The 10,992-nt window shown below is 39.4% G+C and overlaps 1 protein-coding gene across 1 annotated transcript; it reads right to left on the bottom strand.

Moving 5' to 3' along the window:
• Positions 1–2,310: 2,310 nt before the first annotated feature.
• LOC142182016 (uncharacterized) lies at positions 2,311–3,350 on the bottom strand. Its single transcript, XM_075255799.1, has 3 exons — positions 3,293–3,350; positions 3,038–3,104; positions 2,311–2,761 (listed from the first exon to the last, which is right to left on the bottom strand). Exons 1-3 carry the CDS (start codon positions 3,348–3,350, stop codon positions 2,311–2,313), a joined length of 576 nt encoding a protein of 191 aa, XP_075111900.1.
• Positions 3,351–10,992: the final 7,642 nt, after the last annotated feature.

The raw sequence follows: 10,992 nt of genomic DNA, 5'->3' as shown, positions 1-10,992 counted from the left end.
ACATCATCTTGTAACAATACATCCCCCACGGCATAATGAAAGACGTTTTCTCCGCGTCTTCCTCATCTATCCATATCTGATGATACCCAGCAAAACACTCAATGAACAACTGTAGTTCATACTTGGCACAATTGTCAATTAGAATATGTATGTTCGGCAAGGGGAAGTTGTCTTTCGGATTGGCCCGATTGAGATCCCAGTAGTCGACACAGACTCTAACCTTCCCGTCCTTCTTCGGCACTTGCACAATATTGGCTAACCATGTTGGATACTCTACTACCCTGAGAACCTTGGCTTTGACTTGCTTGGTGACTTCTTCTTTGATTTTCAAACTCATGTCGGGTTTGAACTTCCTAAGCTTCTAATTTACTGGTGGACATGTCGAATTGGTTGGCAGTTTGTGAGCTACAATAGATGTACTAAGACCAGTCATGTCATCATAAGACCAGGCGAATATGTCCTCATATTCCCTTAGAGATTCTGTGTACTCTTTCTTTCTGATGGTGACAGATGAACATTGATGCGCGTTTCTTTGACATTTTAGGCATCTCCCAGGTTGACAACCTCAGTTTTGTCTAGGTTAGACTTAGGTCTGTTCTAAAAATCCTCAACCTCTTTAACAACCTCTTCTGGTATATCACCTTCTTCTGAGTCTATATCCGTTTGTTGCGTTATCTCGTTGCATGTCACAATCGTTGGTTCATCAAGATAAGTAATAGCAATGTTGTGTAAATAAAGCAAACGATAAAAAGTAATAAGAGCAAGATTTATAAGAAACTGAAATGCTTTGATAAATTTCATAATTGTTTTGAACATTGGAGCTCTTATTTTTTTTTTGATCCGCTAGGCAATCGCCTAGGGCTAATTTTTATAACTAATAAAATCATAAATAAAATACATTGTCAGGGGGTCTAACATAATGAAATAGATAAACTTTGACGGTTACATGAAACCTATTATCAATATTGAGTTTGAAAGTCAACATTGATATTACATTAGATCTAGCATTAGCCAAGTGTTTAAAATGTAGTCGTGCATAGTGAGCGTCCCATGATAGGGTGTATTTTGACTTTGTTAAATTTATGGAAAATATATCCAAAGTCCAGTATTCAGTCCAGATTTTCTTTAACTGCATCTTGTACCTGTCGCTGCACTTGCAATAATAGCGTAACTCATTGTGTATTTGTGTGAACCTTTGATTGCCATAAAAGTGTTTGTCTTGTTCCATTTTTGACTGCATATTACCCCATTGTGTCTCAAATTCTTCCTGCATCGAAGGTTGCTATGTTGATTCCCTCTTGAAGAATTGTTCAGCTGTTTGAACAACATTGTTGCTCCATCTAAGCCTTTTTGCTATTAAAGAAAGCAATTTACAGATGATTTCTGCATAGGCGTGCGTTAGCTTGAGATACTCATAATGATTCCTTGTTGTGCAAAATTTCCAGCACCTCGAAAATGCAAGAAGTTTTCCTTTTTTTAGTCTTCCATGGGTAATTGTAATGGCCCATGCTTTGTCCCAAACTTTAGGTGTGCAGAAAACACTACCCAATGTTCCTTTATTTAAAGTCCCAAGTCTCATGAATCCTTTGTGGCCCCATGTTCTTGGCATGTTCAACCATGCTTCTAAGCTTTTTACTCCTATCGAGTACTTATCCTCGATCCCCTACCTTTGTTTAAGACACTTCCAGTCGAGAGAGTGCATTGGATTTATGTAGGTTGCTGCATTTGAAAAGTTCTTTATGATGAATTTTAATAAAGCTTCATTATTTCCAGACACAACCTGCTGCCACAACCATGCGATGCACTTTGTATCATTCTGTTGTATTCCTAAAGACTGGTTCCCTGCATATGCATTTTGTTTCCTGTTGTATATTGAAGATATCCAGCTATTGGTCACTTCTGCAGCATTATGGATGTTGGGTTCATCAGTGATTCAGCTACATTTGACCTCGATGTCATGTGTCCATCCTTTGTGTATTGTTGAGTTCCCTACACTATTGGATATTTCATGTGCTCGACTATGATGTTGCATTGATGATTTCTTCCTCTTGGCCTTCTGTTTTTCTTTAATGGATTGTCATTTCAAATAATTGATTTTCCTCAAGCTTATGCATGTCACCTTTCATCCTTCAAGGGATTGAGCACAAAGTACTAATACCACCCATAGAAGTCATATTAATTGACATGGCTTGAGCACAGTATTGATTCCTGCAAAAAAGAACCCAAGGTTAGTAAAATAACATTTGTTGACTTCCTTTCCTCCCCTAGGATTTGAAATCATCCCCTTTGCCCTTGTATTAACCTCTCCTTCTACTGCCTCGAAGCCTTTACTCTCGGAAATGGACATTGCATTTTGTCTCCATTAACTAGTCTTCTGCCTTGTGTATCCAGATAATTAAAAGAGTGGCATTCTATGACTCCTTGATCAAGAGCATAGTTTGCGAAATGATCAGCTAGCTTGTTCCCCTCTCTGAAAATATGTGTTATCCTGCCATTGCACAACATTAGCATCTTCCTTATCTCTTTCACTTCCTCCTCAATAACCCATGGTGGTTTCCACTCCCTTGTGATGACCTTCTTGAGCAGCATAGAATCAGTTTCTACCCATATGTTATTCATCTCATTAGTCAAACAATGTTTCAAGGCCTCAAAAATTGCCCTTGTTTCTGCTAGAGTGTTTGTCACCTCTTGAATTTCTTTTCCACATGCATAGACCAGATCTCCTTCTTCATTCCTCAGCAAAAGCCAATTGAACTCCGACCTGGATTACCTCTCGAGGCCCTATCAATGTTAATTTTTGTCCAACATGTCATAGGGAGTTCCTATAAAACCTTGTTGAACTTTAGTTTGGGAGTGTAGTTCTCCATCATTCTAAGTATATCAGGCCATCTGAATGGTACTCGATCAATGCCTGGCTTCTCTAGTTTAATAAGAGATTGAATAGTATTGCAGACTTGGTATACCACTCGATTGGTTGACACTGCCTCACCATGTTTGTTGTCGTTCCTCCTTTTCCATAGTTCCCACACAATTATACCTGGCAATGCTTGGAATATTGGTTTGAGTCTCGGAATTACCTTTGTTGTCCAGCATTCCACAATAGCCTGATGCAGGTTTAAGCCCTCAAGAGACAATCCAGCATGAGAATAGAAGTAAGACCAAACCTTTAAGGCTGTGAGTGATCGATAGAAAACATGGCTTAATGTATCTTCCTTTGGCATTACACAACACCAACATTTAGATGGCATGTAGTATCCCATACTTCTAATTACATCATTAAGTGGTAGCTTACCTTTCCACAGTTTCCACATAAAAAATGAGATCTTAAAAGGCAATCCTTTAACCCACATGTTGTCGTATGTAATAGATGGATCTTTACTTCTCCTCAAATATTCCTAAGCTGACTTAACTGTGAATTGACCTCTTGTTTCCAAACACCAGATAGGTTTGTCCAGTTCATCATTCATCGATGGAGCTTGTATGGTGTGCATAATGTGCATAGATAAGTCACCTGGCAATATTTCTCTGATTTTATGTTCATCCCACTGCCCTTCCACAACAACATCATTCACATTATGGATTGTTTTATCAACTATAAACTCCGAGGGTATTACAAAGTAAAGGGCCCCCAAGCCTGTCCAATTGTAAAACCAAAATAGGGAAGACCCCATTTTTAGTTTCCAGAAAATCAGATGTTCAGTAAAGTCTCTGCATTCCAACATTTTTCTCCAAATGTGTGATCCACCTCTCCAAGGCACAATAGTTGCATACATCTTCTTCAAATATTTTTGACTCATAAAAGAGCTCCATAAAGATGGCTTAGTCCTGAAGTTCCACCATATCTTGCAAAAGAGAGCATTTGACATATCATTTAAGGATCAAAATCCCACTCCTCCTTCATGTTTAGGTAAGCATAAAGTATCCCAAGATTCCCAATGTCTAGCTCTACCATCAATAGAATTGCTGCGGTAGAATCTCGCAAATAACTTATGTAGTTTGTTTAAAACATAGGCCAGTGGTTTTACTACAGAAAGTAGATGAATTGGCATGGTTTGCAACACACTGCTGATTAGTACTGCCCTTCCTCCGATAGATAATAGTTTCCCTTTCCACGCTTGAAGTTTATCCAGCACTTTTGATATCAAATCTTCATAATACTCCATTTTTCTCCTTTTGTAAAAAATAGGACAACCCAGATAGATGAATGGGAAATCCTTTTTCTGTATACCAGTTATTCCTTCAATCTTCCTAACAACTTCATCGCTTGTAGAATGGTGAACATAAACTGTAGATTTTGCCTTGTTGATTAGTTGTCCAGATGCTGCTTCGTAAGCATTTAGAACTTTCACAATCAATCTTAAAGATGTATCATCTGATGATGAGAAAATGATTGCATCATCTGCATAAGCAAGATGGTTGATCTTAGGGCTCCACTTCGGCATTCCAAATCCACAAAAGTACAGATTATGATGTAAAGCATTTAGACCCCTTGACATTGCCTCTGCAGCCAGTATAAACAGTGTAGGTGACAGAGGGTCACCCTGCTTCACCCCTCTAGTTGACTTGAAAAAACCATGTGGTTGGCCATTAACTAGAACCGAATACCAATTGTTTGATACAATCCCAAAAATCAATCCAATAAACCATTTAGAGAATCCCATCTTCCTCAAGATCTTTGTGAGAAAAATCCAAGAGAGTCGATCATATGCCTTCATCATGTCCAATTTTACAACTACATTAGGGCCTGCCTTTGTTCTCAATCTAATGTTAGTGATTATTTCTTCAGTGAGTAATACATTCTCAGCGATACTTCTACCTTTTACAAACCCTACTTGCTCATCAGATATAATATTAGGAATTATATCCACTAGCCTCTCATGAATAACCCTCGATATGATTTTGTTAGAGAAATTACTCAAGCTAATTGGCCTTAAATTCGAGAAATTCCATACATCCTTCTTCTTAGGTAGTAGGACCAAATTTGTATGAGTCACAAATTTGGTAGTTCCTGCCCACAGAAAAAAGCCTGCACCATGTCTACTATGTCTCCCCCAATGATTTCCCAACAAGCATGAACGAAATTACCATTGAATCCATCAGGCCCCCCTGCACTATCCCCATTCAAACCAAATACAGCCTATTTCACTTTCTCAATTGTTGGCTGCATTGTAAGCTCACAGTTCTGCACTTCATTTAACATTACTGGGACATGATCCAATATCCTAAAGTCAGTAGGAATTTTGGATTCATGAAACTGCTGTTGGAAGAAAAGAACAGCATCATATGCAATAGCTGATGGATCTTCCAACCAATTCCCATTCATGTCTTTTATTCGTTTCAGCTGTAGCTTCCTTCTTTTGCTATTAACATGAGCATGAAACAATTTAGTATTTCTATCTCCATCTTTGAACCAAGCCATACCTGCTTTTTGTTTCCAAAATTCTTCTTCCAAAGCCCACACTCGAATAAGATCTGCCTGCACCCTTTGGAGCCTTTCACGATTTTGTATAGTTGGATTCAGTTCAAATTGTGTCTCATGTACCTTCACCACTTCCTCCAAGCTGGCTATCCTTTGAAATATATCACCAAATGTGTCCTTGCTCTATGTAGAAAGATCTTTCTTCAGTTTCTTCATCTTGTGATTAAAAAGTATGAAAGGACTTGCATGGAAGTCTGCCTGCCAATGCTCCTTAACTACATCCAAGAAAGACTCATGTTTGATCTAGAAATTTAAGAATCTAAATGCTTTTTTTATTTGACCAGTACTAGGATTATATGTTAGATGCATTGGGCTGTGGTTTGAGCCAATCTTAGATAGGTGATTTATCTCCAAGCCTGGCCAAAGTTGTTGAAGCTCCATGTTGCCTCAACATCTGTCTAGCCTTTTGAATATGCAATCTTCCTCAGCTCTCCCATTCCACCATGTAAATATGCTTTCATTGAAGCCAAGATCAAAAAGGTTGCATGTGGTTATACAATGTCTAAAATCATCAATCTCATTTATATGAACGGGGAGGCCCCCAAATTTCTCTTCTTCATCCCATATCACATTAATATATCCACCCACAAGCCAGGGTAAAACCATATCAGTAGCCAAGGAATGCAAAGTGTCCCATAACTCAATTCTTTCTCTTGTATCACATTTAGCATAGACCATGGTAATAATGAACTCTGTGTAGTCATCAGTGTTGGTCATCTTTAAAGTAATCTGCTGCTCCATGTTAAAAATAATGTCAAAATCATATTTTTGATCTATGAAGATCCATACTTTGTTTGAAACATTCACAACCACCTGCTCAAAGCCCAACCTTCTTCTATATTGCTCAACTGTTCTAGTCTGTTGCATTGGTTCCATCAAAGCAATAAAATCGAATTGATGTTTTCTATCCAATGTTATTACCCTTTCAAATGCTTGCATTGTGTTAACTGACCTTATATTCCAAATTAGAGCATTCATCTTCAATTGATTGATTTGGATAGAGTTCTCCTTGTTTGGACTCCTGGAATATGCACCCCAGTATTCTCTCTTAGTTGTTTTTTCTTCCCTCTTCCTGCTGATTTACCTTTCTCCATCTGTCTAGGTGAGATATCACCTTGTCTAGCAATATTTATGAAGTCCTGTGTAGAAGATTCTGCATCCATATCTCTTCTTTTTGCCCTTTGTGTCTGGTCCTCTTCTTCATAATTTTCTTGATTGATTAACCGATTCCTGGTAGTTTTAAGAACCACACTCTTAGAACTGGTATTCATCGTGACCATTTCCTTTGTAGTTGATGGATTAGGGCATGTTACTGCTTCTTGAATTTGAGTTAAGGTAGCCCCATCACCTGCATTAGTAATGCCTAAGAACTGCTGCAATTCTAATTCCACTTTCTTCTGAGTTCCTTCCATTTGCTGCTGTCTTGCTTCTTCCTTTTTATTATCTGGATCTCCTGGATCATCTGTATCCCCTGCTTTAAAGGGTTGTACTGTAGGTTCATGTGTCTCAATAGTTCCAGAGACATTTTGTTCAGGATTGGATGGTGGTGTTGTGATTTTAAGAGGCTGTTCAGTTTGGAAAGGTTGGTCAGCTGTAGTATTAGCATTGTTACTTTCTTCTGCTCTTTGTACTTCAATTCTACTATTTTTGCCATTGACACTTTGTTGTTCCACATCTGGATATTTGTTTTGTATTTCTTCCCCGTCATCATGTCCTTCTAGGAACTCTCCTTCATCTGATTCCTCTTCACATTGTTGCTGCCATAGTTTACCTTCCGAAAAATTAACACGATCCTTAAGACTTTCATGCTCAGGAATTATGCTTGTATCTAGTGATTGCGAGGGTGTTTCTTGGCATGACTGATTTGTAGTAACCTTAGGCATTGGGAAGGTTCTATTTACCCATTGAGAAGTATTCTCCTTACCTATTTCTGCACCTTCCTTAGTTTCATTCCTTTCCCCATTAGGATGCTCAACATGAACTCTCTTTGATGATGCCACTTCATTAGACATAGGAGTATAAATTGCTGCATCTGGATCCAAGGCCTTCTGAATAGGTGTGGTCTGCATATTAGCTCCTTCAACAATAGCAAATTGATTTCCTGCTGTACTTTCATGTTCTACTTGTAGAGCTGCAAATTTGTTTGTTGTTTGAAGTTGTTTGGCTGTATTAACTTGAGAAAATTGCCTCCTTCCATTACCAATATTCTGCTGGTTATTATCATTAGCTGTCATGATTTCCTTTGATGAAGTAGCATTATTTTGAGGATTACCAGATCCTAGCAGCTACTGCCCGTTAGCTTGTTCAACAGGAACAATTTCTTTCCCTGTAACCACACGATTTCCATTCTTCTTCACTCGATTGTCTCTTGCTTCCTTCCATTGTTCCCCAGGTGGAATCACATTACCTACAACTCTCCCGCTTGATAAGATCATCAATGGTTGATTATGATGCAGTTGAGTCTGCTCCTTGTTATTTTCAGCATTCTGCTTGCTTTGATAAGGTGATAATTCTGGATGAGATTTCCAGCATTCAAAATAATCATGGCCTTGTAATCTGCATTCCTTACGGTACTTATGAATCATATCATACTTAATGTTTACCCATTCAATCCTTGTTACACCTGTTGCCTCATTAACAATGTCCATTCTTACATTTTTAGGATGATCAACTAATAAATCGACAAGAACTTTTACCCTTGTACAGCTAGGTCGAGTCTTATTTATAGTAGCCATATCCAAATGTAAAGGTTTCCTAATAGCTGAAGCAAGAGAAAAAATACACTACTTCACGAAGTATGTAGGTAACAAACCTGGAAAATATATCCAAGCCATAGCCATTGGAGTCTCTTCTCCTACCTTAAACTTCACATCATAAATAAGAGGTCGAATTTGGTATTCATTGTCGTTCTTGTCCTTGACGTATGGAGCACATTTCGACGTAAAATCAACAAAATCCTTCCACAAGGTCATACGTATAAGGACATGTCTGTCTCTCAACAAACCAATACTACATTCTCCCTTTAATCCATATTGAGAGGGAACAATGCGACGAATCTCATTTAAATCTGGTCAGCCATATGCAAACTTTTCCACCACATCATATTGGAGATCCTCGATCACGTTCATTCTCTCAACTTCTGCCTCCATAAATCTAACAACTGGTTGTCCATTTAAGATTGTTGCTTGTCGCTCTGGGATAGGATTAACAGGACATTGTTTTGACGATTTTCCATGAATTGCTGCATTAATCACAGTTGGCTTCAAAAGGTTCGAGTAGTCTAAAGGCTTGTGTATTGGAGTAGTATTATTCTGAATAGTGGTAGATGCTTGGGGGGGCTGGCCAGCCATTGAAAGAGGCTGGTCTCCAGTGTTAGAGTCCATGAACGACCTCTATGAATTGTGATCAGATCAGTCCAGCTTTAGTTGAGCTACAATGATTATACGTGAAAATAAAGCAACTTTACGTGAAAAGACTATTTGCAACAGAAATTCAAGAACTAGATTAAAGTTGAACTCTCAATCAAGATTGGTCAATGTTCCATAGAAGAGAACACAAAATCATAGATGGTAGCCCAATTTCCAAGCATAGAACGCAGTAGTGATGCAAATTTCTGAAGAACCTGTGTGCTACAGTAAATCCATGTTTAAAGATCTGTAACAATTGGGTAGTGATTTGAAAGATATCTTCAACAAACCATGGAATTGAGAACCGAAAACCTTCACATTATAGAAAGATACAGATTTGCTGAATAAAACTCGATGCTACAGTAAATAGAAAACTAATATTAAGATCTATTGCATGTTGATATGGAATTTAGGAAAAAAGACAAAAGGAGGTTGTTTGGAATGAGAAGGGTGTTCTTTTGGGACCGGATCTCTTATTTCAATATTAAAATTGCAGAAAGAAAGTCAACTAGCGAAAAATAAAGATAATGCATGGTGCTTTGTTCAGCCTTTCTACCCCAAAGCTTTCCGGGCCCTGGTGGTTCTGATGGACCAATTGTTGAGGCGTTCTCCTCGGCTCACAGCTTATATAGAAGGGCCTTCCTCCCCCTCCTCCTCGAAAATGACACAACAGTCCATATTGTCATCTTCCAAAAACAAATTCCTCATCGCCGCTAGTGCTTCCTCTTCTTCCGACCCATATATGACATCGGCTAGCCAGAAGGTCTTCTCTAAGCGAGGTATCGGATGCTCCAGCGGGTAGTAGGGATTGCGCTATAGTGGCGACCAGTGGTTGAACTCCTCCGAAGTGTATTCATATCCCAAACCGAAAGTGGTACCGTGTTTCTTCAACTTGATAGGCTTAGTGATTTGCCAAGTCCCTTGCCAGGTTCGTATCCACACCAATTCAGTATACTGTCAATTTTGTTATCCCACCATTTATCCTTGTCCACGGCGTTGACTCGCTTAATGTGATGGTAGGTTTCTCCGCCTATCTTCCTTCTTCCTCCGATTGCTGAGATGGTTTGGCGACTGTATATGGGATTGCTACCGTTGCCGTGAATAATTACCTCTTAGTGATTCCACTTGAATTTCACTGCTTGATGTAGGGTTGATGCTGTAGCCCCAGCGGCATGGATCTAGGGCCGTCCCAATAGCAAGTTATAAAATGCTGGGACGTCTATTACTTGAAAATCAACATCGAACCTAGTCGGTCCCATTTGTAAACACAAACTTATTTCCCCCAATAGTGGACCTTTGGGATCCATCGAAAGCTTTGACATTAATAGCTTCATCCTTGATCTCATGCAGGCTCTTTTCCAATGTTCTGAGAGTCACCAATGGACAAATATTGAGGTTGGACCCTCCGTTAATCAGGATTCTAGTGATGAAATAATCTTCGCACTGCACAGTGATGTGCAATGCCTTGTTGTGGCTTAGCCCTTCAGGTGGTAGCTCATCTTCATGGAAAGTAATTTTGTGACTCTCCAATACTTGCCCTACCATGTTTGCCATTTCTCCTCTAGTTATGTTGCTGGGCACATATGCCTCGCTCAGCACCTTTAATAAGGCATTCTTATGTGCGTCAAAGCTTTGTAGTAGAGCCAAGATAGAGATCTGGGCCGGCGTTTAGTTCAACTGATCAATGACCGAATACTCTTTGGCTTGTATCTTCCTCTACAGATCGTCAGGCCCAGCTTCAGTGATGGTTGGTCGTCCAGAGGCCTACTTACTGGACTCAACTAGATGTTCTGAAGTATAAACCCTGCGGTTCTTGTCATACCCTCTACTGCAATTGTTTCTCCAAATTTGGTTTTCCCTTTCCTTCTCGCCTCGGCGGTGTAATCCCACGGTATGGCCTTTGGGTGGAACGGTATTACGGCTGTAATGGCCACCGGAATGGGCACCCTTGCTTTGGGAGGTAATACAGCAACCTCAAATGGTACAGGTGCCTTTGGGGACCCAAACTCGACCTCAATAGGCCCTAGCATCTTTGCAGAAGAAGGTGCTTCGAACTCAAGTGGTATGGACATGTTCACTTCGGTATCTCTAGAAAGTTGCATCTGG

The sequence above is a fragment of the Nicotiana tabacum genome, chromosome 6 (genome assembly GCF_000715075.1).
Source record: "Nicotiana tabacum cultivar K326 chromosome 6, ASM71507v2, whole genome shotgun sequence".
NCBI lineage: Eukaryota > Viridiplantae > Streptophyta > Magnoliopsida > Solanales > Solanaceae > Nicotiana > Nicotiana tabacum.
The sequence above is the reverse complement of the archived record's forward strand: the minus strand, read 5'-3'. Positions and strand labels throughout refer to the sequence as shown.

Excerpts from the sequence above, each read along its gene's own strand:
- LOC142182016 (XM_075255799.1), bottom strand. The coding sequence starts at position 3,350 with ATGTGGGTTAAAGGATTGCCTTTTAAGATCTCATTTTTTATGTGGAAA. Across the intron at positions 3,105-3,292 it reads TATGTGGAAACTGTGGAAAG|GCTATTGTGGAATGCTGGAC; the intron begins GTAAGCTACCAC and ends AACCTGCATCAG. Across the intron at positions 2,762-3,037 it reads AATATTCCAAGCATTGCCAG|GTCGGAGTTCAATTGGCTTT; the intron begins GTATAATTGTGT and ends GAGGTAATCCAG.